Here is a 27,968-nt window from a genome sequence, read left to right on the forward strand (position 1 = left end):
TGTGTGTGTTTTTCTCCTACAGCTGAGCAAGTGAAAGAATCAAAAGAGCAGTCAATCAAGGTGTAAAAAAAAGGGTTTATTGTTCACACAAAACACACACAATATTTACAATACAGCTATTGCTAGTACTACTACTACTCAACAACAGCTATTTTTTCTTCTCCTCCTCTTCCTCCTCCTCCTCCTCCTCCTCTTCCTCCTCCTCCTCCTCCTCCTGCTCCCCCCCCCCTGGCCATCCTTCTCCTGCTGGCCAGCCACATCTCGACTGTGATCCCCTCGTACAGGCTACAGAAATGTTCCTTTTTATCAAAAAGAAATTGCTGGCTGTGGCCAAAGTCTTTTCTGTCCGGATGGCCGCACAGACTGCACACCCTGACCTTGGAGGGCTTTCTGGGTTTGCCCCCCCCCTTCTTCTTCTTGTCCCGTGGGTCTTTCACGTTCTTTAGTAGGCGCCACAGTGACGTCCTGGCCACTGTCAACAGGCAGGCCTTCACCCCCAACCACTCCACCATCCCCATCCCACCTGGTCCCTGCTCCATGGGGCAGAAAAATTCACCCACACAGAAAACATGACCTGTGTCTTTGTGCCGGATTTCCCCGCACGTGGAGCACTCCATGCTCGCAGGTGTTTCAGGGGGGGCTTCGGACAAGACCTCCCGGTCCCTCTCCTCCCTCTTCCTCCTCCTGTACAAAGTGCATCTGGTGGGGCCCCGACCAGATGTGGAGGTTGATGGAGCGGAGGTGGATGGAGCGGAGGTTGATGGAGCGGAGGTGGAGGCAGCGGTGGTCTCCTTTTTCTTCCTCCTGCTGGCAGGAGTTGCAGGTGGACAGGTCTCCTCGCTGCTGGAGGCAGAGCTCTCTCCAGACCAGGAGGTCCCGGACAACTCGGAAAAGCTTAATTCAGAGTCTAGAGAGTAAAACATGACATTGAAATTCAGTACACATGTAAAGACAGCAGTAAAGCTTTTCAAAAACTGTCTGAACATTTCCAGTTTTTTTCTTACACACCTGTGAGCTGCTCCTCACGCACAACGTGCTTCGTCTTCCTCAGTGTTTTCTCGTGGTTCATCCTGGAAAGAAGAATTGAGGAAACAGCAGAGTCAATATTCAGATACAGACAGCGCAGTGAAGAACATAGTCAATACACACAGCACATCAGGCACTTACTTGACAGAGAATGACGAGTCAATGATGAAGAATAGAGAGTGACTGCAGTTTAAATGACTGCAGGCCAGAAAAGAAGCCAGACGTGGACACCCACTGTGAAAGCTGACTTTCAGCTCCAGGCTTTGGTGATGGTTGTTTGCCCTCCCTTCAAGCACCTAGACAGGAATCAGCCGTAAACAATGGGGCCTGATCACCCACCCTTTAGATGGATGCAAATGAAGAGAGCAACACCTTCAAGCTTTCAAGGCTTCTTCCTGGGGGTGGGGGGTCAGGGGTGGGGGGTGGGGGAGCATCCTCTCAAAGATCACCTTTGAAGCCTGTCAGATGTCAAGGACATGAAAGTGGATCAAAAAGCTTTTGATTTGACATGTCAGTGATGAGACTTGTTCTAATCTTATTGTGTTTTCCCACGGTGGCCAGTAGTATGGTTTCTCCCTGTAGTGTCGTCAAGTACTTGTACTTACATCAAAGATCATCCTGATCTGTGTTTCTGCTGTGGTCATGTGATCTGACAGGTGGTAAATGTGTCAGTGCCCATGTGGAGGGTTAGGCTGTGACAGATGTCATGGTCTGTGATCAGAGTGTGAGGCAGCAACATGCAGGAGAGTCACTGTCAGTGAAACGACCAAAAGGACACCGAGACATTTACAATCAACTCATCAACATTTATTGAAGAAAAGGCCAAATTAGAGTTTAAATCCCTCCATATAATTCAACACTTTACTCACATTTCTTTAAAGTGCAATCAAACTGTTCAGTCAGATTTAAAGTGCAATCAAACTGTTCAGTCAGATTTAAAGTGCAATCAAACTGTTCAGTCAGATTTAAAGTGCAATCAAACTGTTCAGTCAGATTTAAAGTGTAATCAAACTGTTCAGTCAGATTTAAAGTGTAATCAAACTGTTCAGTCACATTTAAAGTGTAATCAAACTGTTCAGTCAGATTTAAAGTGTAATCAAACTGTTCAGTCAGATTTAAAGTGTAATCAAACTGTTCAGTCAGATTTAAAGTGCAATCAAACTTTGTTCAGTCAGATTTAAAATTTAAAAATGATATATACAATACAAAAACCTTAACTTTATGTACATTATTTAGTTTCACTCAGCTACAGAAAGGTTGAACTTATTTACATAAATACAACATATATATACACATATATACAAATACAATAGACAATATTCCCCCCCCCCTCACTCACTCACTTCCTCTTCCTCTTCGTGAGAGAGTGAGGAGAAGACGGCTGCTGCTGCTGCTGCTCTTCCTGCTGCTGCTGGCTGGCTGGCTGGGGCTGAAGAAAAACAGAAGTAGAAATTGTGTCAGAATCTCTTGAATCAATGACAAAAGATTGATATGATGAGCACAGAGAATAGTCACTGACCCTGGGAGTTTGCTGGCTCCTCTGCTCTTCCAACCAGGCCTCCACAGAGCGTCCCCCGGTCTTCGAGCAGAAGAGCTTTCCCCTGTAGCGCGTGTGTCCATGCTCCTTGTTCATAGGCAGGCCGCAGCGCTTGCAGTTGAAGTGGGTGAAGCGTTTGTGCGTCTTGTAGAGAGCACCCACTTCCTCTGCCAGGCGCTGCTGCTCCTCCCTGACCTTCCTCTGCCAGGCGGTGGTACGGGGCAAAGAGGAGGACGAGGTCGGAGCATCCGTGGAGGTGGAGGCCTGGGGGATCCCGGATGACGAGGCTCCGTCAGCGGACGCAGTGGCGGGTGGGAGGAGGCCGTGCAGCTCAGGCGCCAGGGCCCCACGGCGCGTGGCGGCCTGACCGGACGCATCTTCAGGCAGATCGAAGGTGAGGGGCCGGTCAGGCCGCACAGCCTGAGACAACAGAGCACGAGCAGGCTCCAGCTGCTCCTCTGTCGTCTGCTGGGCGCTGGGCCCTGGCACGGCCGCAGACAGCTGCTCCGTGGTGAAGGCCTTGCTCCTCTCGTTGTGCCTGAAGAGGTAAAAAACATTCATAAGAAGCTTGTGGTCAGCATCTTCTGTCCACAATCGACCTGTCATCAACCCTACACGACAGACGGAAACACACGAGTCTCACCACTGCATGACTGTCCGCCTGTTGACCTCGTACAGCTGGAGGGGGGCGGCTGCCAGGAGGGCCCGATGACCGTAGACGTTGTCTCTGATCATGCTGTAGTCCCTCAAGACAGCTTGCCAGCGGTTCACCCGGGTCCCAGCGATGGTGCGTCCCTCGTAGTGGATGCGGCACAGCTCCAAAAAGATGGCCTCCACTATCCTGCTCACCTTCGGAGACAGTGCCGCACCGGAGCCCTGGCCCAGGAAGGAGCTGCAGAGAGAGAGAGAGACTGAGTAACTCAAACAAACGATCCAGACACCAGAAGATCAGACGGAGAGGCGAGTCCAAACACGGACGCGTACCGAACGCTGCTGTCCAGGCCCACGATGGCCTTGAGCTTTTTGTGTCCCGCCTGGAACCTCCCCGATACCAAGCGGTCCTGGTGGTGAGGCGGGAAGGAGACAGGTGCCTTGTCCCTGTCGGACAACATGCCCCACAGGGCGACCACCTCCGCCACCTGCCGCTGCGTCACCCAGGCCTGGAGACGCAGCCCCACCAGGGCATGGGCCAGACGGACGGCGTGCTGGTACCCGCCGTGGCCATCGGGGCCGATGACATCCTGCGGCAGACAAAGACGAGTGTTAGAAAGAATGGTAACAGAGACAGGCTTTTACTGGAGGAGTTCACAACACGTTGAGTCAAGTTACCTGCTCCTCCTGCACCTCCTCCATCTGGGCCTCGACGGGGGCGCCAGCGGGGGCCTCGACGGGGGCGCCAGCGGGGGCAGGCTGAGGCTGCCACAGGAGCATGTTGAGGTCGTCCGCAAACCTCAGGTCCCCCGCATCCTCCTGGAACCCCTCGTCCTGCTGCTCCTGCTCCCCCTCCTCCTCCTCCTCCAGGTCCTCGGTGCCGTCGGGCTTATCAGGGTCCTGGCCAGGATCCTGCAGGGGGGTCCCCGTCTGGGAGTACAGGTACTCCACACCGATGAGTTCACCTGAACAGAGTGTGGAGAAGGAAAAAACAGCTCCAGCTAGTTAGAGTGCGAACCACCCCCTCACTCACTCACTCCTGCATACATGTACGTACACACACACACACACACACACACACACACACACACACACACACACACACACACACACACACACACACACACACACACACACACACACACACACACACACACACACACACACACACACGGTCCTGTGCGCCCTCACCTGTGTACTGCCCAGGCTCGGTGTAATTCTCAACCAGCTTCATGCCCATGAGGTCCTGGGAGAGCTGGTTGAGAGCCTGAATCGCCCGGGAGTCGTAGCAGCTCAGGGGGCCCCCCCTGCCACCCTGAACTGCTGCTCGGGCCCTGTTCTCATTCCACCTCACCAGGCCCTCCAGCAGGTACACCTGGAAGTGGAGGCCACTGGCAGACGTGCCTGAGACAGGGGAGAGAAAGACACACTGTCAGCTAATGCACACACACACAGAAACACACACACAGACACAGACACACACAGACACAGACACACTCACACACACACACACAGACACACACACACACACACACACACACACAGAGACACACACACACAGAAACACACACACACACAGAGACACACTCACCAGGGATGAACTGGCACAGGTGGAGGTGAAACGACTCCAGCGAGGTGGAGCCTCTCGCGCAACGGAAGACGGGCAGGATGACCCCCCCTCTGGTCAACTGCCCCGTCTTTGTGTAGAGCTCCACCCCTACAGGGTCCTGGATGCAGCGGAGATGGCGGCGCTGGATCTTCCAGATCTCCTGCATCCTCTCCCGGTCGATCAGAGGGACGCCCACGGTGTCCGTCAGCTCCCAGAAGTGATCGAGCAGCTCCCGGATCAGCCGCTCGATCTCATCCGGCGCTCGGGTGCGGCGACGGCAGTGACGGGCCATCTCGTCGGCCGTCAGCTTCACCGGGGTGTCCCTCCCCTCCTCGCTCTGCCTGGCCCCCTGCAGGCGGTCTACGTCGGCCCGGTCCCACTCAAAGACGGCAAAGCTCAGCCTGGCCATGAAGAGCCCGTACAGGTGGTGGCTGTCGGTGGTGACACCTCTGGCGAAGCGTCGCATGAGGTGCCACACGTCCAGGCGCACCACCAGCTGGTCCCATTCTGCGAACATGGCCGAGACCTGGAGGAGACACAGAGCGTTTGTCAGTTCACAAACGACTCTACAAAGGTAGACATGTTTTTCAGACCCCTCCCCCCGCTCAGAGCTCGCTGCGCACCTTGCACTGCCCGAAGGCGGCGCAGCAGTCCCGGTCGACGTAGAGGACGCGAGGAGGGCGCTGTCCTGCCTCCCTGTAGCGCCGCATGAGACCGCCCGCCATGGGCAGCAGACCCTCGCCCTCGGAGTCAGTGAGCACGGACATCAGCACCTGCCCGTGCTCGTTGCCCACGTTGGTGGCCCAGGCGGCGGTCCCGGCGGCCTGCCCCGCCAGCTTCTTGGTGATCTGCGGGGAGAAACACAGACACACACAAACTGTCACTCTACGCTGTGCGTGTCCACGTTTTCCCTTCATCATGTCTTTCATCACAACATCACGCTTGCCTTCTTGGTGGAGTCCATCTTCAAGATGTCCCCAAACACCGATGTGATCCTGGCCTTCGTCTCCTCTAGCCGTGGGAGAGCCTCCCTGACGTAGACGGACAGCAGCCAGTTTCGGGTGGGGATCGGGTGCATGGGCGGGACAGTCACGTCCCGCGCTGGCGCTGCACCCGGGACTCTCAGCTTGCTGACAATGGACAGGTACCGCATGCTCCGCGTGATCCACTGCTCGGTGTGCTGCTCAATCAGTGTGGCGCGGAGACGCGACGCACTGTTGCCAGCAGTGCGCCGCTTCATCTGACCGATGACCATGCGGTCGCAGGACAGCCTGAGACAGAAGGGGGAGAAACACAGACATGTTAAACACAGAGAGAAACACAGACATGTTAAACACTGACATGTTAAACACAGACATGTTAAACACTGAGAGAAACACAGACATGTTAAACACAGACATGTTAAACACTGACATGTTAAACACAGACATGTTAAACACAGAGAGAAACACAGACATGTTAAACACAGACATGTTAAACACAGACATGTTAAACACTGAGAGAAACACAGACATGTTAAACACAGACATGTTAAACACAGACATGTTAAACACAGAGAGAAACACAGACATGTTAAACACAGACATGTTAAACACAGACATGTTAAACACTGAGAGAAACACAGACATGTTAAACACAGACATGTTAAACACTGACATGTTAAACACTGACATGTTAAACACTCAGGATGTATCTGCTTACTTGTAGGTCAGGATGGCTGGAAACTGTCTCTGGTGAGCCAAGTCCAGCTGGTCCACGAGGTCCTTCGCCCACGCCGCGTACTTCTTGGGACATGCACAGCATTCCAGGTACTCCGTGCCCATGAAGTACCAGCTGTTCATGTCCAGCACCCTCCTCACCGTCTTGTACAGCCCGGCGCCGGTCAACCTGTGCGTGCAGTTGGGGCACACGAGCCTGTATGCCCACATCCTGTAGGGGGCCCACAGGAAGAACCGGCTGAGGAAGAAGGCGTTGGGCGAGGGCGTCTGGGTGTACAGGGGCCTGGCCTCTGGGGGGCTCCACCACAGACGCAGCTGGCTGGTGAGCACTGTCGCCCCTCTGCTGTTCTTGGTGAACAGCGCCCTGCCCAGCCAATCGTGGTCCTGCTGAGGGAGGAGCTTCCTCCAGGATGCTGGCAGCAGCTGCAGGATAGATCAGAATTCTGTCAGTGTAAAGATCCCAATGTTCACAAGAACAACTTCATCAACTTCATCAGATCTCCTAACCGTTGCTCCAAAACTCAGAGCCGGAGGTGCAGCTGCTCCTGCTGCATCTCCTCCTGCTGCGTCTCCTCCTCCTGCATCTCCTCCTGCTGCATCTCCTCCTCCTGCTGCTGCTCCTGCTGCATCTCCTCGTCCTGCTGCTGGTCCTCCTCCTCCTCGTCCTGCTGCGTCTCCTCCTCCTCCTGCTGCCGCTGCTACAAACACAGACTCTGTGGTTCTCACTCTGTCATAACTCACACGTTCACATAAACTTGTTGCACGGATGAAATACTCACACTCATCGTCCTCCTCCCAAACGTCCAGGAGGAGCTGCTCAGGGATTTCCCCGGAGACTGTGAGAAAGGAAAAAGAAATGAATGCATGCTGTGGTCTTATGAATTTAACCTGCAGCTGGTGCGCCTCCAGTCTTGAGCTGTGCTTACTCGATGGAGCCGGCTGCTGCACCACGTGCGGATCCTGAGGAGGTGCGGCCGCGACCTCCTGGTCTCTCCCCCGCACGTACGACTGCAGCCGGTGCATCCGGGAGCCGTCCTTGACCCTCTGAGTCCTCACCCACTGCAGGTAGCTACACACAGAAAATAAAACAGGGCACACGTTAGTTCATGTTACCAGCGTTCGTTGTCTCAGACGATCAACACACAAACACTCCCGTGACAGCAACACTCACGTCGTCGTCTCCCTGGACGGATCCTCAAAGAGGGCCTGGAAGGTCCGGCTGGCGTACGCCCCGAAGCCCACCAACGTGGCGTCCAGGACACGCGCCTCCGCCTCCCTACTCACCTCATCGGCCGACTTGATCCGAAAGACCCCCCCGTGCTGGGCGAGCTGCAGCGCCTCAGGAGAAGGCCTCAGGAGGAGCTCAGAGGACAGAGGGCTCGTGGTCCTGAATGCAGGCTTGAAGTCCATTCTGCAGAGTAGAGACAAGTACAACTTATTACTGCAGGGAGGAGGCCTGTGTCTGCTCTCACTCACTATTATTACACATGTTTAATCATGTCATGCTTCACTGTGCTGTATCTGCTTTCATTCTTTTCAGCTATTTGTTATAAACATTAGTTTGTATAGTGTTTTATACTAGAGCTTTCATTCACACATAAAGCAGGTGAAAGCACAGTGAAGGGGCTGCTAAATCTTGGTTGGGGGATTATTGTATACAGGGGGGGGACAGCGGGTGTGTATTGTAACTAATGTCTTGTGTCCTGTCTGTCTGTATACTGCTACTGGATGCCTTGAATTTCCATCGGGATCAATAAAGTATCTATCTACCTATCTATCTATCTCTCTTTCTCTCTATCTATCTATCTATCTATCTATCTATCTATCAGACAGAATCATCACTTATATGACACGTTGATGAGTAAAAAGGCTGCTCTAAACAGCCATACTAAACACAGACACTTTCTCCTCTAAATTACAACCCGTCCTGTTAAAGAACAGATACAAATAAATAATGTGCTTATTCTACAGCCTTTATCAGACACGTTTTCATTTATATCCCTTTAACAAACACGTTGTAACAGCCCCGCACTGTAACTGACGTCGAGCACATTTCACGGTACAAAACGAGAGGAATAAAGGCTTTAAAACACGGCTAACAAAGAGTAAAATGCTCTTTATTTTCCCGTACTGATCTTTGTATTAAGTATGGAGGATTTCATTCATCATTACTTGGAGTTTTACCGAGTTTTGAAACTACGTCGGACGGACTGAATGAATGAAGTTCCAAGCTAGCTGCTCCACACACACATTTAACAGCAATAAAGATAAAAGCAGCGTAAAAATATATCAGTATAATAACAGAAAAACGGAGAAAAGTCAATTGAATAACTTATTAATCAACTTATTTAGAGAAGCGCCGGGTCAGAGCTGATTTAAGCTAACTCGTTCCGGCTAAAACAGCTTCGGTTTAGCCTCGTTTTTTCACAGAAAATAAAAGAATAAGAGCAGAACTGGTAATAATGACTAAATGAGATAGTAATACTCACTTCTTTCTCCGTTGGTTGTATGTTTGTTGATAAGTAGCCGTTGCTCGATTCTCCGTTGTAGCCAGACACTGAATGAGGAGCTCATTCACTTACGCTGCAGAGGTAAAGAGGGCGGGCTTTGACACAGACAGCCAATCAGGGAGCTAGGAGCAAAGTAGAACCGTCCAATGAAAGATTGCGAATTTTTTCCCTCGGCTTCACCGGCTGAAGCCTGAAAGTAGAACAGGCCAATGACAGCGTGAGGCGGGACATACGAAAATAGAACGAAAGAAGAACACGGCACAGAGAGAATTGTTACACAGCAGGCGCGAAATTTGGGTACGGTTCTTCGAGGTGTCCCCCGCGGGCGTTTTGTCCGCTTTTTCCGGCCGGGTCCGGCCCTCCAAAAATTTTGGAGACGACCTACCGCGGCGTTTCCCGATCGGCGCGCGGGGACGCCCGCGCGGGGCTCGCCTCCCGGTAAACGGAACGAAGCAATCCCATGAGCCCTCGCGGCAGCGTGTCGTTCCGTCCGGCGCCCGGAGGCTCCGTCCTGCGTCTCCGCCCCTTCCATGCAAATTAGCCACGCGGACGGAGCCCGCACGTCAGCCCCGCTGTGAATGCACTTTCTTTGTTTTTAAAGATTTGTTTTTGGCTTTTATGCCTTTATTATAGAGGGAGGACAGTGGGTAGAGTCGGAAATCAGGGAGAGAGAGTCGGGAGAGACATGCGGGAAATGGGCCACAGGCCGGACGCGAACCCGGGCCGCCCGCGCGCGAGGACCGAGCCCCAACACATCAAATCAAATCAATCTTTATTTATAAAGCGCTTTTCATACTTTAAAAGTAGCACAAAGTGCTTTACATGTTAGATCACATTGAAATCACATTAAAATCATTCCCACCCTAACCCCCACGCATACAAACAGTATCACACTCATACTCACAAGCCACCCCACTCTCCAACACACACACACACGCAGACCTACACACATATACACACATGCACACACACCAGCATCAATAACATGGACAGAAGGCTGAGTACGGATGAACATGGGGTCCCCGTGAATGCACTTTTAAAGGGAGGCTAGCAAAGTGTGTCTTTGGCTGAGATGTGTGTGTTTTTCTCCTACAGCTGAGCAAGTGAAAGAATCAAAAGAGCAGTCAATCAAGGTGTAAAAAAAAGGGTTTATTGTTCACACAAAACACACACAATATTTACAATACAGCTATTGCTAGTACTACTACTACTCAACAACAGCTATTTTTTCTTCTCCTCCTCTTCCTCCTCCTCCTCCTCCTCCTCTTCCTCCTCCTCCTCCTCCTCCTGCTCCCCCCCCCCTGGCCATCCTTCTCCTGCTGGCCAGCCACATCTCGACTGTGATCCCCTCGTACAGGCTACAGAAATGTTCCTTTTTATCAAAAAGAAATTGCTGGCTGTGGCCAAAGTCTTTTCTGTCCGGATGGCCGCACAGACTGCACACCCTGACCTTGGAGGGCTTTCTGGGTTTGCCCCCCCCCTTCTTCTTCTTGTCCCGTGGGTCTTTCACGTTCTTTAGTAGGCGCCACAGTGACGTCCTGGCCACTGTCAACAGGCAGGCCTTCACCCCCAACCACTCCACCATCCCCATCCCACCTGGTCCCTGCTCCATGGGGCAGAAAAATTCACCCACACAGAAAACATGACCTGTGTCTTTGTGCCGGATTTCCCCGCACGTGGAGCACTCCATGCTCGCAGGTGTTTCAGGGGGGGCTTCGGACAAGACCTCCCGGTCCCTCTCCTCCCTCTTCCTCCTCCTGTACAAAGTGCATCTGGTGGGGCCCCGACCAGATGTGGAGGTTGATGGAGCGGAGGTGGATGGAGCGGAGGTTGATGGAGCGGAGGTGGAGGCAGCGGTGGTCTCCTTTTTCTTCCTCCTGCTGGCAGGAGTTGCAGGTGGACAGGTCTCCTCGCTGCTGGAGGCAGAGCTCTCTCCAGACCAGGAGGTCCCGGACAACTCGGAAAAGCTTAATTCAGAGTCTAGAGAGTAAAACATGACATTGAAATTCAGTACACATGTAAAGACAGCAGTAAAGCTTTTCAAAAACTGTCTGAACATTTCCAGTTTTTTTCTTACACACCTGTGAGCTGCTCCTCACGCACAACGTGCTTCGTCTTCCTCAGTGTTTTCTCGTGGTTCATCCTGGAAAGAAGAATTGAGGAAACAGCAGAGTCAATATTCAGATACAGACAGCGCAGTGAAGAACATAGTCAATACACACAGCACATCAGGCACTTACTTGACAGAGAATGACGAGTCAATGATGAAGAATAGAGAGTGACTGCAGTTTAAATGACTGCAGGCCAGAAAAGAAGCCAGACGTGGACACCCACTGTGAAAGCTGACTTTCAGCTCCAGGCTTTGGTGATGGTTGTTTGCCCTCCCTTCAAGCACCTAGACAGGAATCAGCCGTAAACAATGGGGCCTGATCACCCACCCTTTAGATGGATGCAAATGAAGAGAGCAACACCTTCAAGCTTTCAAGGCTTCTTCCTGGGGGTGGGGGGTCAGGGGTGGGGGGTGGGGGAGCATCCTCTCAAAGATCACCTTTGAAGCCTGTCAGATGTCAAGGACATGAAAGTGGATCAAAAAGCTTTTGATTTGACATGTCAGTGATGAGACTTGTTCTAATCTTATTGTGTTTTCCCACGGTGGCCAGTAGTATGGTTTCTCCCTGTAGTGTCGTCAAGTACTTGTACTTACATCAAAGATCATCCTGATCTGTGTTTCTGCTGTGGTCATGTGATCTGACAGGTGGTAAATGTGTCAGTGCCCATGTGGAGGGTTAGGCTGTGACAGATGTCATGGTCTGTGATCAGAGTGTGAGGCAGCAACATGCAGGAGAGTCACTGTCAGTGAAACGACCAAAAGGACACCGAGACATTTACAATCAACTCATCAACATTTATTGAAGAAAAGGCCAAATTAGAGTTTAAATCCCTCCATATAATTCAACACTTTACTCACATTTCTTTAAAGTGCAATCAAACTGTTCAGTCAGATTTAAAGTGCAATCAAACTGTTCAGTCAGATTTAAAGTGCAATCAAACTGTTCAGTCAGATTTAAAGTGCAATCAAACTGTTCAGTCAGATTTAAAGTGTAATCAAACTGTTCAGTCAGATTTAAAGTGTAATCAAACTGTTCAGTCACATTTAAAGTGTAATCAAACTGTTCAGTCAGATTTAAAGTGTAATCAAACTGTTCAGTCAGATTTAAAGTGTAATCAAACTGTTCAGTCAGATTTAAAGTGCAATCAAACTTTGTTCAGTCAGATTTAAAATTTAAAAATGATATATACAATACAAAAACCTTAACTTTATGTACATTATTTAGTTTCACTCAGCTACAGAAAGGTTGAACTTATTTACATAAATACAACATATATATACACATATATACAAATACAATAGACAATATTCCCCCCCCCCTCACTCACTCACTTCCTCTTCCTCTTCGTGAGAGAGTGAGGAGAAGACGGCTGCTGCTGCTGCTGCTCTTCCTGCTGCTGCTGGCTGGCTGGCTGGGGCTGAAGAAAAACAGAAGTAGAAATTGTGTCAGAATCTCTTGAATCAATGACAAAAGATTGATATGATGAGCACAGAGAATAGTCACTGACCCTGGGAGTTTGCTGGCTCCTCTGCTCTTCCAACCAGGCCTCCACAGAGCGTCCCCCGGTCTTCGAGCAGAAGAGCTTTCCCCTGTAGCGCGTGTGTCCATGCTCCTTGTTCATAGGCAGGCCGCAGCGCTTGCAGTTGAAGTGGGTGAAGCGTTTGTGCGTCTTGTAGAGAGCACCCACTTCCTCTGCCAGGCGCTGCTGCTCCTCCCTGACCTTCCTCTGCCAGGCGGTGGTACGGGGCAAAGAGGAGGACGAGGTCGGAGCATCCGTGGAGGTGGAGGCCTGGGGGATCCCGGATGACGAGGCTCCGTCAGCGGACGCAGTGGCGGGTGGGAGGAGGCCGTGCAGCTCAGGCGCCAGGGCCCCACGGCGCGTGGCGGCCTGACCGGACGCATCTTCAGGCAGATCGAAGGTGAGGGGCCGGTCAGGCCGCACAGCCTGAGACAACAGAGCACGAGCAGGCTCCAGCTGCTCCTCTGTCGTCTGCTGGGCGCTGGGCCCTGGCACGGCCGCAGACAGCTGCTCCGTGGTGAAGGCCTTGCTCCTCTCGTTGTGCCTGAAGAGGTAAAAAACATTCACATAAGAAGCTTGTGGTCAGCATCTTCTGTCCACAATCGACCTGTCATCAACCCTACACGACAGACGGAAACACACGAGTCTCACCACTGCATGACTGTCCGCCTGTTGACCTCGTACAGCTGGAGGGGGGCGGCTGCCAGGAGGGCCCGATGACCGTAGACGTTGTCTCTGATCATGCTGTAGTCCCTCAAGACAGCTTGCCAGCGGTTCACCCGGGTCCCAGCGATGGTGCGTCCCTCGTAGTGGATGCGGCACAGCTCCAAAAAGATGGCCTCCACTATCCTGCTCACCTTCGGAGACAGTGCCGCACCGGAGCCCTGGCCCAGGAAGGAGCTGCAGAGAGAGAGAGAGACTGAGTAACTCAAACAAACGATCCAGACACCAGAAGATCAGACGGAGAGGCGAGTCCAAACACGGACGCGTACCGAACGCTGCTGTCCAGGCCCACGATGGCCTTGAGCTTTTTGTGTCCCGCCTGGAACCTCCCCGATACCAAGCGGTCCTGGTGGTGAGGCGGGAAGGAGACAGGTGCCTTGTCCCTGTCGGACAACATGCCCCACAGGGCGACCACCTCCGCCACCTGCCGCTGCGTCACCCAGGCCTGGAGACGCAGCCCCACCAGGGCATGGGCCAGACGGACGGCGTGCTGGTACCCGCCGTGGCCATCGGGGCCGATGACATCCTGCGGCAGACAAAGACGAGTGTTAGAAAGAATGGTAACAGAGACAGGCTTTTACTGGAGGAGTTCACAACACGTTGAGTCAAGTTACCTGCTCCTCCTGCACCTCCTCCATCTGGGCCTCGACGGGGGCGCCAGCGGGGGCCTCGACGGGGGCGCCAGCGGGGGCAGGCTGAGGCTGCCACAGGAGCATGTTGAGGTCGTCCGCAAACCTCAGGTCCCCCGCATCCTCCTGGAACCCCTCGTCCTGCTGCTCCTGCTCCCCCTCCTCCTCCTCCTCCAGGTCCTCGGTGCCGTCGGGCTTATCAGGGTCCTGGCCAGGATCCTGCAGGGGGGTCCCCGTCTGGGAGTACAGGTACTCCACACCGATGAGTTCACCTGAACAGAGTGTGGAGAAGGAAAAAACAGCTCCAGCTAGTTAGAGTGCGAACCACCCCCTCACTCACTCACTCCTGCATACATGTACGTACACACACACACACACACACACACACACACACACACACACACACACACACACACACACACACACACACACACACACACACACACACACACACACACACACACACACACACACACACGGTCCTGTGCGCCCTCACCTGTGTACTGCCCAGGCTCGGTGTAATTCTCAACCAGCTTCATGCCCATGAGGTCCTGGGAGAGCTGGTTGAGAGCCTGAATCGCCCGGGAGTCGTAGCAGCTCAGGGGGCCCCCCCTGCCACCCTGAACTGCTGCTCGGGCCCTGTTCTCATTCCACCTCACCAGGCCCTCCAGCAGGTACACCTGGAAGTGGAGGCCACTGGCAGACGTGCCTGAGACAGGGGAGAGAAAGACACACTGTCAGCTAATGCACACACACACAGAAACACACACACAGACACAGACACACACAGACACAGACACACTCACACACACACACACAGACACACACACACACACACACACACACACAGAGACACACACACACAGAAACACACACACACACAGAGACACACTCACCAGGGATGAACTGGCACAGGTGGAGGTGAAACGACTCCAGCGAGGTGGAGCCTCTCGCGCAACGGAAGACGGGCAGGATGACCCCCCCTCTGGTCAACTGCCCCGTCTTTGTGTAGAGCTCCACCCCTACAGGGTCCTGGATGCAGCGGAGATGGCGGCGCTGGATCTTCCAGATCTCCTGCATCCTCTCCCGGTCGATCAGAGGGACGCCCACGGTGTCCGTCAGCTCCCAGAAGTGATCGAGCAGCTCCCGGATCAGCCGCTCGATCTCATCCGGCGCTCGGGTGCGGCGACGGCAGTGACGGGCCATCTCGTCGGCCGTCAGCTTCACCGGGGTGTCCCTCCCCTCCTCGCTCTGCCTGGCCCCCTGCAGGCGGTCTACGTCGGCCCGGTCCCACTCAAAGACGGCAAAGCTCAGCCTGGCCATGAAGAGCCCGTACAGGTGGTGGCTGTCGGTGGTGACACCTCTGGCGAAGCGTCGCATGAGGTGCCACACGTCCAGGCGCACCACCAGCTGGTCCCATTCTGCGAACATGGCCGAGACCTGGAGGAGACACAGAGCGTTTGTCAGTTCACAAACGACTCTACAAAGGTAGACATGTTTTTCAGACCCCTCCCCCCGCTCAGAGCTCGCTGCGCACCTTGCACTGCCCGAAGGCGGCGCAGCAGTCCCGGTCGACGTAGAGGACGCGAGGAGGGCGCTGTCCTGCCTCCCTGTAGCGCCGCATGAGACCGCCCGCCATGGGCAGCAGACCCTCGCCCTCGGAGTCAGTGAGCACGGACATCAGCACCTGCCCGTGCTCGTTGCCCACGTTGGTGGCCCAGGCGGCGGTCCCGGCGGCCTGCCCCGCCAGCTTCTTGGTGATCTGCGGGGAGAAACACAGACACACACAAACTGTCACTCTACGCTGTGCGTGTCCACGTTTTCCCTTCATCATGTCTTTCATCACAACATCACGCTTGCCTTCTTGGTGGAGTCCATCTTCAAGATGTCCCCAAACACCGATGTGATCCTGGCCTTCGTCTCCTCTAGCCGTGGGAGAGCCTCCCTGACGTAGACGGACAGCAGCCAGTTTCGGGTGGGGATCGGGTGCATGGGCGGGACAGTCACGTCCCGCGCTGGCGCTGCACCCGGGACTCTCAGCTTGCTGACAATGGACAGGTACCGCATGCTCCGCGTGATCCACTGCTCGGTGTGCTGCTCAATCAGTGTGGCGCGGAGACGCGACGCACTGTTGCCAGCAGTGCGCCGCTTCATCTGACCGATGACCATGCGGTCGCAGGACAGCCTGAGACAGAAGGGGGAGAAACACAGACATGTTAAACACAGAGAGAAACACAGACATGTTAAACACTGACATGTTAAACACAGACATGTTAAACACTGAGAGAAACACAGACATGTTAAACACAGACATGTTAAACACTGACATGTTAAACACAGACATGTTAAACACAGAGAGAAACACAGACATGTTAAACACAGACATGTTAAACACAGACATGTTAAACACTGAGAGAAACACAGACATGTTAAACACAGACATGTTAAACACAGACATGTTAAACACAGAGAGAAACACAGACATGTTAAACACAGACATGTTAAACACAGACATGTTAAACACTGAGAGAAACACAGACATGTTAAACACAGACATGTTAAACACTGACATGTTAAACACTGACATGTTAAACACTCAGGATGTATCTGCTTACTTGTAGGTCAGGATGGCTGGAAACTGTCTCTGGTGAGCCAAGTCCAGCTGGTCCACGAGGTCCTTCGCCCACGCCGCGTACTTCTTGGGACATGCACAGCATTCCAGGTACTCCGTGCCCATGAAGTACCAGCTGTTCATGTCCAGCACCCTCCTCACCGTCTTGTACAGCCCGGCGCCGGTCAACCTGTGCGTGCAGTTGGGGCACACGAGCCTGTATGCCCACATCCTGTAGGGGGCCCACAGGAAGAACCGGCTGAGGAAGAAGGCGTTGGGCGAGGGCGTCTGGGTGTACAGGGGCCTGGCCTCTGGGGGGCTCCACCACAGACGCAGCTGGCTGGTGAGCACTGTCGCCCCTCTGCTGTTCTTGGTGAACAGCGCCCTGCCCAGCCAATCGTGGTCCTGCTGAGGGAGGAGCTTCCTCCAGGATGCTGGCAGCAGCTGCAGGATAGATCAGAATTCTGTCAGTGTAAAGATCCCAATGTTCACAAGAACAACTTCATCAACTTCATCAGATCTCCTAACCGTTGCTCCAAAACTCAGAGCCGGAGGTGCAGCTGCTCCTGCTGCATCTCCTCCTGCTGCGTCTCCTCCTCCTGCATCTCCTCCTGCTGCATCTCCTCCTCCTGCTGCTGCTCCTGCTGCATCTCCTCGTCCTGCTGCTGGTCCTCCTCCTCCTCGTCCTGCTGCGTCTCCTCCTCCTCCTGCTGCCGCTGCTACAAACACAGACTCTGTGGTTCTCACTCTGTCATAACTCACACGTTCACATAAACTTGTTGCACGGATGAAATACTCACACTCATCGTCCTCCTCCCAAACGTCCAGGAGGAGCTGCTCAGGGATTTCCCCGGAGACTGTGAGAAAGGAAAAAGAAATGAATGCATGCTGTGGTCTTATGAATTTAACCTGCAGCTGGTGCGCCTCCAGTCTTGAGCTGTGCTTACTCGATGGAGCCGGCTGCTGCACCACGTGCGGATCCTGAGGAGGTGCGGCCGCGACCTCCTGGTCTCTCCCCCGCACGTACGACTGCAGCCGGTGCATCCGGGAGCCGTCCTTGACCCTCTGAGTCCTCACCCACTGCAGGTAGCTACACACAGAAAATAAAACAGGGCACACGTTAGTTCATGTTACCAGCGTTCGTTGTCTCAGACGATCAACACACAAACACTCCCGTGACAGCAACACTCACGTCGTCGTCTCCCTGGACGGATCCTCAAAGAGGGCCTGGAAGGTCCGGCTGGCGTACGCCCCGAAGCCCACCAACGTGGCGTCCAGGACACGCGCCTCCGCCTCCCTACTCACCTCATCGGCCGACTTGATCCGAAAGACCCCCCCGTGCTGGGCGAGCTGCAGCGCCTCAGGAGAAGGCCTCAGGAGGAGCTCAGAGGACAGAGGGCTCGTGGTCCTGAATGCAGGCTTGAAGTCCATTCTGCAGAGTAGAGACAAGTACAACTTATTACTGCAGGGAGGAGGCCTGTGTCTGCTCTCACTCACTATTATTACACATGTTTAATCATGTCATGCTTCACTGTGCTGTATCTGCTTTCATTCTTTTCAGCTATTTGTTATAAACATTAGTTTGTATAGTGTTTTATACTAGAGCTTTCATTCACACATAAAGCAGGTGAAAGCACAGTGAAGGGGCTGCTAAATCTTGGTTGGGGGATTATTGTATACAGGGGGGGGACAGCGGGTGTGTATTGTAACTAATGTCTTGTGTCCTGTCTGTCTGTATACTGCTACTGGATGCCTTGAATTTCCATCGGGATCAATAAAGTATCTATCTACCTATCTATCTATCTCTCTTTCTCTCTATCTATCTATCTATCTATCTATCTATCTATCAGACAGAATCATCACTTATATGACACGTTGATGAGTAAAAAGGCTGCTCTAAACAGCCATACTAAACACAGACACTTTCTCCTCTAAATTACAACCCGTCCTGTTAAAGAACAGATACAAATAAATAATGTGCTTATTCTACAGCCTTTATCAGACACGTTTTCATTTATATCCCTTTAACAAACACGTTGTAACAGCCCCGCACTGTAACTGACGTCGAGCACATTTCACGGTACAAAACGAGAGGAATAAAGGCTTTAAAACACGGCTAACAAAGAGTAAAATGCTCTTTATTTTCCCGTACTGATCTTTGTATTAAGTATGGAGGATTTCATTCATCATTACTTGGAGTTTTACCGAGTTTTGAAACTACGTCGGACGGACTGAATGAATGAAGTTCCAAGCTAGCTGCTCCACACACACATTTAACAGCAATAAAGATAAAAGCAGCGTAAAAATATATCAGTATAATAACAGAAAAACGGAGAAAAGTCAATTGAATAACTTATTAATCAACTTATTTAGAGAAGCGCCGGGTCAGAGCTGATTTAAGCTAACTCGTTCCGGCTAAAACAGCTTCGGTTTAGCCTCGTTTTTTCACAGAAAATAAAAGAATAAGAGCAGAACTGGTAATAATGACTAAATGAGATAGTAATACTCACTTCTTTCTCCGTTGGTTGTATGTTTGTTGATAAGTAGCCGTTGCTCGATTCTCCGTTGTAGCCAGACACTGAATGAGGAGCTCATTCACTTACGCTGCAGAGGTAAAGAGGGCGGGCTTTGACACAGACAGCCAATCAGGGAGCTAGGAGCAAAGTAGAACCGTCCAATGAAAGATTGCGAATTTTTTCCCTCGGCTTCACCGGCTGAAGCCTGAAAGTAGAACAGGCCAATGACAGCGTGAGGCGGGACATACGAAAATAGAACGAAAGAAGAACACGGCACAGAGAGAATTGTTACACAGCAGGCGCGAAATTTGGGTACGGTTCTTCGAGGTGTCCCCCGCGGGCGTTTTGTCCGCTTTTTCCGGCCGGGTCCGGCCCTCCAAAAATTTTGGAGACGACCTACCGCGGCGTTTCCCGATCGGCGCGCGGGGACGCCCGCGCGGGGCTCGCCTCCCGGTAAACGGAACGAAGCAATCCCATGAGCCCTCGCGGCAGCGTGTCGTTCCGTCCGGCGCCCGGAGGCTCCGTCCTGCGTCTCCGCCCCTTCCATGCAAATTAGCCACGCGGACGGAGCCCGCACGTCAGCCCCGCTGTGAATGCACTTTCTTTGTTTTTAAAGATTTGTTTTTGGCTTTTATGCCTTTATTATAGAGGGAGGACAGTGGGTAGAGTCGGAAATCAGGGAGAGAGAGTCGGGAGAGACATGCGGGAAATGGGCCACAGGCCGGACGCGAACCCGGGCCGCCCGCGCGCGAGGACCGAGCCCCAACACATCAAATCAAATCAATCTTTATTTATAAAGCGCTTTTCATACTTTAAAAGTAGCACAAAGTGCTTTACATGTTAGATCACATTGAAATCACATTAAAATCATTCCCACCCTAACCCCCACGCATACAAACAGTATCACACTCATACTCACAAGCCACCCCACTCTCCAACACACACACACACGCAGACCTACACACATATACACACATGCACACACACCAGCATCAATAACATGGACAGAAGGCTGAGTACGGATGAACATGGGGTCCCCGTGAATGCACTTTTAAAGGGAGGCTAGCAAAGTGTGTCTTTGGCTGAGATGTGTGTGTTTTTCTCCTACAGCTGAGCAAGTGAAAGAATCAAAAGAGCAGTCAATCAAGGTGTAAAAAAAAGGGTTTATTGTTCACACAAAACACACACAATATTTACAATACAGCTATTGCTAGTACTACTACTACTCAACAACAGCTATTTTTTCTTCTCCTCCTCTTCCTCCTCCTCCTCCTCCTCCTCTTCCTCCTCCTCCTCCTCCTCCTGCTCCCCCCCCCCTGGCCATCCTTCTCCTGCTGGCCAGCCACATCTCGACTGTGATCCCCTCGTACAGGCTACAGAAATGTTCCTTTTTATCAAAAAGAAATTGCTGGCTGTGGCCAAAGTCTTTTCTGTCCGGATGGCCGCACAGACTGCACACCCTGACCTTGGAGGGCTTTCTGGGTTTGCCCCCCCCCTTCTTCTTCTTGTCCCGTGGGTCTTTCACGTTCTTTAGTAGGCGCCACAGTGACGTCCTGGCCACTGTCAACAGGCAGGCCTTCACCCCCAACCACTCCACCATCCCCATCCCACCTGGTCCCTGCTCCATGGGGCAGAAAAATTCACCCACACAGAAAACATGACCTGTGTCTTTGTGCCGGATTTCCCCGCACGTGGAGCACTCCATGCTCGCAGGTGTTTCAGGGGGGGCTTCGGACAAGACCTCCCGGTCCCTCTCCTCCCTCTTCCTCCTCCTGTACAAAGTGCATCTGGTGGGGCCCCGACCAGATGTGGAGGTTGATGGAGCGGAGGTGGATGGAGCGGAGGTTGATGGAGCGGAGGTGGAGGCAGCGGTGGTCTCCTTTTTCTTCCTCCTGCTGGCAGGAGTTGCAGGTGGACAGGTCTCCTCGCTGCTGGAGGCAGAGCTCTCTCCAGACCAGGAGGTCCCGGACAACTCGGAAAAGCTTAATTCAGAGTCTAGAGAGTAAAACATGACATTGAAATTCAGTACACATGTAAAGACAGCAGTAAAGCTTTTCAAAAACTGTCTGAACATTTCCAGTTTTTTTCTTACACACCTGTGAGCTGCTCCTCACGCACAACGTGCTTCGTCTTCCTCAGTGTTTTCTCGTGGTTCATCCTGGAAAGAAGAATTGAGGAAACAGCAGAGTCAATATTCAGATACAGACAGCGCAGTGAAGAACATAGTCAATACACACAGCACATCAGGCACTTACTTGACAGAGAATGACGAGTCAATGATGAAGAATAGAGAGTGACTGCAGTTTAAATGACTGCAGGCCAGAAAAGAAGCCAGACGTGGACACCCACTGTGAAAGCTGACTTTCAGCTCCAGGCTTTGGTGATGGTTGTTTGCCCTCCCTTCAAGCACCTAGACAGGAATCAGCCGTAAACAATGGGGCCTGATCACCCACCCTTTAGATGGATGCAAATGAAGAGAGCAACACCTTCAAGCTTTCAAGGCTTCTTCCTGGGGGTGGGGGGTCAGGGGTGGGGGGTGGGGGAGCATCCTCTCAAAGATCACCTTTGAAGCCTGTCAGATGTCAAGGACATGAAAGTGGATCAAAAAGCTTTTGATTTGACATGTCAGTGATGAGACTTGTTCTAATCTTATTGTGTTTTCCCACGGTGGCCAGTAGTATGGTTTCTCCCTGTAGTGTCGTCAAGTACTTGTACTTACATCAAAGATCATCCTGATCTGTGTTTCTGCTGTGGTCATGTGATCTGACAGGTGGTAAATGTGTCAGTGCCCATGTGGAGGGTTAGGCTGTGACAGATGTCATGGTCTGTGATCAGAGTGTGAGGCAGCAACATGCAGGAGAGTCACTGTCAGTGAAACGACCAAAAGGACACCGAGACATTTACAATCAACTCATCAACATTTATTGAAGAAAAGGCCAAATTAGAGTTTAAATCCCTCCATATAATTCAACACTTTACTCACATTTCTTTAAAGTGCAATCAAACTGTTCAGTCAGATTTAAAGTGCAATCAAACTGTTCAGTCAGATTTAAAGTGCAATCAAACTGTTCAGTCAGATTTAAAGTGCAATCAAACTGTTCAGTCAGATTTAAAGTGTAATCAAACTGTTCAGTCAGATTTAAAGTGTAATCAAACTGTTCAGTCACATTTAAAGTGTAATCAAACTGTTCAGTCAGATTTAAAGTGTAATCAAACTGTTCAGTCAGATTTAAAGTGTAATCAAACTGTTCAGTCAGATTTAAAGTGCAATCAAACTTTGTTCAGTCAGATTTAAAATTTAAAAATGATATATACAATACAAAAACCTTAACTTTATGTACATTATTTAGTTTCACTCAGCTACAGAAAGGTTGAACTTATTTACATAAATACAACATATATATACACATATATACAAATACAATAGACAATATTCCCCCCCCCCTCACTCACTCACTTCCTCTTCCTCTTCGTGAGAGAGTGAGGAGAAGACGGCTGCTGCTGCTGCTGCTCTTCCTGCTGCTGCTGGCTGGCTGGCTGGGGCTGAAGAAAAACAGAAGTAGAAATTGTGTCAGAATCTCTTGAATCAATGACAAAAGATTGATATGATGAGCACAGAGAATAGTCACTGACCCTGGGAGTTTGCTGGCTCCTCTGCTCTTCCAACCAGGCCTCCACAGAGCGTCCCCCGGTCTTCGAGCAGAAGAGCTTTCCCCTGTAGCGCGTGTGTCCATGCTCCTTGTTCATAGGCAGGCCGCAGCGCTTGCAGTTGAAGTGGGTGAAGCGTTTGTGCGTCTTGTAGAGAGCACCCACTTCCTCTGCCAGGCGCTGCTGCTCCTCCCTGACCTTCCTCTGCCAGGCGGTGGTACGGGGCAAAGAGGAGGACGAGGTCGGAGCATCCGTGGAGGTGGAGGCCTGGGGGATCCCGGATGACGAGGCTCCGTCAGCGGACGCAGTGGCGGGTGGGAGGAGGCCGTGCAGCTCAGGCGCCAGGGCCCCACGGCGCGTGGCGGCCTGACCGGACGCATCTTCAGGCAGATCGAAGGTGAGGGGCCGGTCAGGCCGCACAGCCTGAGACAACAGAGCACGAGCAGGCTCCAGCTGCTCCTCTGTCGTCTGCTGGGCGCTGGGCCCTGGCACGGCCGCAGACAGCTGCTCCGTGGTGAAGGCCTTGCTCCTCTCGTTGTGCCTGAAGAGGTAAAAAACATTCACATAAGAAGCTTGTGGTCAGCATCTTCTGTCCACAATCGACCTGTCATCAACCCTACACGACAGACGGAAACACACGAGTCTCACCACTGCATGACTGTCCGCCTGTTGACCTCGTACAGCTGGAGGGGGGCGGCTGCCAGGAGGGCCCGATGACCGTAGACGTTGTCTCTGATCATGCTGTAGTCCCTCAAGACAGCTTGCCAGCGGTTCACCCGGGTCCCAGCGATGGTGCGTCCCTCGTAGTGGATGCGGCACAGCTCCAAAAAGATGGCCTCCACTATCCTGCTCACCTTCGGAGACAGTGCCGCACCGGAGCCCTGGCCCAGGAAGGAGCTGCAGAGAGAGAGAGAGACTGAGTAACTCAAACAAACGATCCAGACACCAGAAGATCAGACGGAGAGGCGAGTCCAAACACGGACGCGTACCGAACGCTGCTGTCCAGGCCCACGATGGCCTTGAGCTTTTTGTGTCCCGCCTGGAACCTCCCCGATACCAAGCGGTCCTGGTGGTGAGGCGGGAAGGAGACAGGTGCCTTGTCCCTGTCGGACAACATGCCCCACAGGGCGACCACCTCCGCCACCTGCCGCTGCGTCACCCAGGCCTGGAGACGCAGCCCCACCAGGGCATGGGCCAGACGGACGGCGTGCTGGTACCCGCCGTGGCCATCGGGGCCGATGACATCCTGCGGCAGACAAAGACGAGTGTTAGAAAGAATGGTAACAGAGACAGGCTTTTACTGGAGGAGTTCACAACACGTTGAGTCAAGTTACCTGCTCCTCCTGCACCTCCTCCATCTGGGCCTCGACGGGGGCGCCAGCGGGGGCCTCGACGGGGGCGCCAGCGGGGGCAGGCTGAGGCTGCCACAGGAGCATGTTGAGGTCGTCCGCAAACCTCAGGTCCCCCGCATCCTCCTGGAACCCCTCGTCCTGCTGCTCCTGCTCCCCCTCCTCCTCCTCCTCCAGGTCCTCGGTGCCGTCGGGCTTATCAGGGTCCTGGCCAGGATCCTGCAGGGGGGTCCCCGTCTGGGAGTACAGGTACTCCACACCGATGAGTTCACCTGAACAGAGTGTGGAGAAGGAAAAAACAGCTCCAGCTAGTTAGAGTGCGAACCACCCCCTCACTCACTCACTCCTGCATACATGTACGTACACACACACACACACACACACACACACACACACACACACACACACACACACACACACACACACACACACACACACACACACACACACACACACACACACACACACGGTCCTGTGCGCCCTCACCTGTGTACTGCCCAGGCTCGGTGTAATTCTCAACCAGCTTCATGCCCATGAGGTCCTGGGAGAGCTGGTTGAGAGCCTGAATCGCCCGGGAGTCGTAGCAGCTCAGGGGGCCCCCCCTGCCACCCTGAACTGCTGCTCGGGCCCTGTTCTCATTCCACCTCACCAGGCCCTCCAGCAGGTACACCTGGAAGTGGAGGCCACTGGCAGACGTGCCTGAGACAGGGGAGAGAAAGACACACTGTCAGCTAATGCACACACACACAGAAACACACACACAGACACAGACACACACAGACACAGACACACTCACACACACACACACAGACACACACACACACACACACACACACACAGAGACACACACACACAGAAACACACACACACACAGAGACACACTCACCAGGGATGAACTGGCACAGGTGGAGGTGAAACGACTCCAGCGAGGTGGAGCCTCTCGCGCAACGGAAGACGGGCAGGATGACCCCCCCTCTGGTCAACTGCCCCGTCTTTGTGTAGAGCTCCACCCCTACAGGGTCCTGGATGCAGCGGAGATGGCGGCGCTGGATCTTCCAGATCTCCTGCATCCTCTCCCGGTCGATCAGAGGGACGCCCACGGTGTCCGTCAGCTCCCAGAAGTGATCGAGCAGCTCCCGGATCAGCCGCTCGATCTCATCCGGCGCTCGGGTGCGGCGACGGCAGTGACGGGCCATCTCGTCGGCCGTCAGCTTCACCGGGGTGTCCCTCCCCTCCTCGCTCTGCCTGGCCCCCTGCAGGCGGTCTACGTCGGCCCGGTCCCACTCAAAGACGGCAAAGCTCAGCCTGGCCATGAAGAGCCCGTACAGGTGGTGGCTGTCGGTGGTGACACCTCTGGCGAAGCGTCGCATGAGGTGCCACACGTCCAGGCGCACCACCAGCTGGTCCCATTCTGCGAACATGGCCGAGACCTGGAGGAGACACAGAGCGTTTGTCAGTTCACAAACGACTCTACAAAGGTAGACATGTTTTTCAGACCCCTCCCCCCGCTCAGAGCTCGCTGCGCACCTTGCACTGCCCGAAGGCGGCGCAGCAGTCCCGGTCGACGTAGAGGACGCGAGGAGGGCGCTGTCCTGCCTCCCTGTAGCGCCGCATGAGACCGCCCGCCATGGGCAGCAGACCCTCGCCCTCGGAGTCAGTGAGCACGGACATCAGCACCTGCCCGTGCTCGTTGCCCACGTTGGTGGCCCAGGCGGCGGTCCCGGCGGCCTGCCCCGCCAGCTTCTTGGTGATCTGCGGGGAGAAACACAGACACACACAAACTGTCACTCTACGCTGTGCGTGTCCACGTTTTCCCTTCATCATGTCTTTCATCACAACATCACGCTTGCCTTCTTGGTGGAGTCCATCTTCAAGATGTCCCCAAACACCGATGTGATCCTGGCCTTCGTCTCCTCTAGCCGTGGGAGAGCCTCCCTGACGTAGACGGACAGCAGCCAGTTTCGGGTGGGGATCGGGTGCATGGGCGGGACAGTCACGTCCCGCGCTGGCGCTGCACCCGGGACTCTCAGCTTGCTGACAATGGACAGGTACCGCATGCTCCGCGTGATCCACTGCTCGGTGTGCTGCTCAATCAGTGTGGCGCGGAGACGCGACGCACTGTTGCCAGCAGTGCGCCGCTTCATCTGACCGATGACCATGCGGTCGCAGGACAGCCTGAGACAGAAGGGGGAGAAACACAGACATGTTAAACACAGAGAGAAACACAGACATGTTAAACACTGACATGTTAAACACAGACATGTTAAACACTGAGAGAAACACAGACATGTTAAACACAGACATGTTAAACACTGACATGTTAAACACAGACATGTTAAACACAGAGAGAAACACAGACATGTTAAACACAGACATGTTAAACACAGACATGTTAAACACTGAGAGAAACACAGACATGTTAAACACAGACATGTTAAACACAGACATGTTAAACACAGAGAGAAACACAGACATGTTAAACACAGACATGTTAAACACAGACATGTTAAACACTGAGAGAAACACAGACATGTTAAACACAGACATGTTAAACACTGACATGTTAAACACTGACATGTTAAACACTCAGGATGTATCTGCTTACTTGTAGGTCAGGATGGCTGGAAACTGTCTCTGGTGAGCCAAGTCCAGCTGGTCCACGAGGTCCTTCGCCCACGCCGCGTACTTCTTGGGACATGCACAGCATTCCAGGTACTCCGTGCCCATGAAGTACCAGCTGTTCATGTCCAGCACCCTCCTCACCGTCTTGTACAGCCCGGCGCCGGTCAACCTGTGCGTGCAGTTGGGGCACACGAGCCTGTATGCCCACATCCTGTAGGGGGCCCACAGGAAGAACCGGCTGAGGAAGAAGGCGTTGGGCGAGGGCGTCTGGGTGTACAGGGGCCTGGCCTCTGGGGGGCTCCACCACAGACGCAGCTGGCTGGTGAGCACTGTCGCCCCTCTGCTGTTCTTGGTGAACAGCGCCCTGCCCAGCCAATCGTGGTCCTGCTGAGGGAGGAGCTTCCTCCAGGATGCTGGCAGCAGCTGCAGGATAGATCAGAATTCTGTCAGTGTAAAGATCCCAATGTTCACAAGAACAACTTCATCAACTTCATCAGATCTCCTAACCGTTGCTCCAAAACTCAGAGCCGGAGGTGCAGCTGCTCCTGCTGCATCTCCTCCTGCTGCGTCTCCTCCTCCTGCATCTCCTCCTGCTGCATCTCCTCCTCCTGCTGCTGCTCCTGCTGCATCTCCTCGTCCTGCTGCTGGTCCTCCTCCTCCTCGTCCTGCTGCGTCTCCTCCTCCTCCTGCTGCCGCTGCTACAAACACAGACTCTGTGGTTCTCACTCTGTCATAACTCACACGTTCACATAAACTTGTTGCACGGATGAAATACTCACACTCATCGTCCTCCTCCCAAACGTCCAGGAGGAGCTGCTCAGGGATTTCCCCGGAGACTGTGAGAAAGGAAAAAGAAATGAATGCATGCTGTGGTCTTATGAATTTAACCTGCAGCTGGTGCGCCTCCAGTCTTGAGCTGTGCTTACTCGATGGAGCCGGCTGCTGCACCACGTGCGGATCCTGAGGAGGTGCGGCCGCGACCTCCTGGTCTCTCCCCCGCACGTACGACTGCAGCCGGTGCATCCGGGAGCCGTCCTTGACCCTCTGAGTCCTCACCCACTGCAGGTAGCTACACACAGAAAATAAAACAGGGCACACGTTAGTTCATGTTACCAGCGTTCGTTGTCTCAGACGATCAACACACAAACACTCCCGTGACAGCAACACTCACGTCGTCGTCTCCCTGGAC

At 53.1% G+C, this 27,968-nt stretch overlaps 3 protein-coding genes across 3 annotated transcripts; all 3 read right to left on the minus strand.

Annotated features, from left to right (window-relative positions):
• Positions 1 to 16: 16 nt before the first annotated feature.
• Positions 17 to 7,730, minus strand: LOC306821941 (uncharacterized protein; the record flags this gene model as incomplete). The annotated part of the gene is made up of 16 exons (XM_079340595.1): positions 7,468 to 7,730; positions 7,321 to 7,377; positions 7,049 to 7,140; positions 6,525 to 6,964; positions 5,770 to 6,094; positions 5,447 to 5,671; positions 4,806 to 5,349; positions 4,406 to 4,618; positions 3,893 to 4,179; positions 3,548 to 3,804; positions 3,207 to 3,455; positions 2,468 to 3,101; positions 1,168 to 1,322; positions 1,009 to 1,070; positions 378 to 907; positions 17 to 22 (listed from the first exon to the last, which is right to left on the minus strand). The coding sequence occupies exons 1-16, from the start codon at positions 7,562 to 7,564 to the stop codon at positions 17 to 19; spliced, it is 4,173 nt and encodes a 1,390-aa protein (XP_079196721.1). The 5' UTR covers positions 7,565 to 7,730.
• On the minus strand, positions 7,709 to 17,854 carry LOC306822020 (uncharacterized protein; the record flags this gene model as incomplete). Its single annotated transcript, XM_079340716.1, has 17 exons — positions 17,592 to 17,854; positions 17,445 to 17,501; positions 17,173 to 17,264; positions 16,649 to 17,088; positions 15,894 to 16,218; positions 15,571 to 15,795; positions 14,930 to 15,473; positions 14,530 to 14,742; positions 14,019 to 14,305; positions 13,674 to 13,930; positions 13,333 to 13,581; positions 12,592 to 13,225; positions 11,292 to 11,446; positions 11,133 to 11,194; positions 10,502 to 11,031; positions 9,437 to 9,576; positions 7,709 to 7,952 (listed from the first exon to the last, which is right to left on the minus strand). Exons 1-17 carry the CDS (start codon positions 17,686 to 17,688, stop codon positions 7,709 to 7,711), a joined length of 4,551 nt encoding a protein of 1,516 aa, XP_079196842.1. The 5' UTR covers positions 17,689 to 17,854.
• On the minus strand, positions 17,833 to 27,968 carry LOC306822101 (uncharacterized protein; the record flags this gene model as incomplete). The annotated part of the gene is made up of 17 exons (XM_079340839.1): positions 27,706 to 27,968; positions 27,559 to 27,615; positions 27,287 to 27,378; positions 26,763 to 27,202; positions 26,008 to 26,332; positions 25,685 to 25,909; positions 25,044 to 25,587; positions 24,644 to 24,856; positions 24,143 to 24,429; positions 23,798 to 24,054; positions 23,457 to 23,705; positions 22,716 to 23,349; positions 21,416 to 21,570; positions 21,257 to 21,318; positions 20,626 to 21,155; positions 19,561 to 19,700; positions 17,833 to 18,076 (listed from the first exon to the last, which is right to left on the minus strand). The coding sequence occupies exons 1-17, from the start codon at positions 27,800 to 27,802 to the stop codon at positions 17,833 to 17,835; spliced, it is 4,551 nt and encodes a 1,516-aa protein (XP_079196965.1). The 5' UTR covers positions 27,803 to 27,968.

This window comes from Symphodus melops, assembly GCF_947650265.1.
Source record: "Symphodus melops genome assembly, chromosome: 1".
Classification (NCBI taxonomy): Eukaryota; Metazoa; Chordata; class Actinopteri; order Labriformes; family Labridae; genus Symphodus; species Symphodus melops.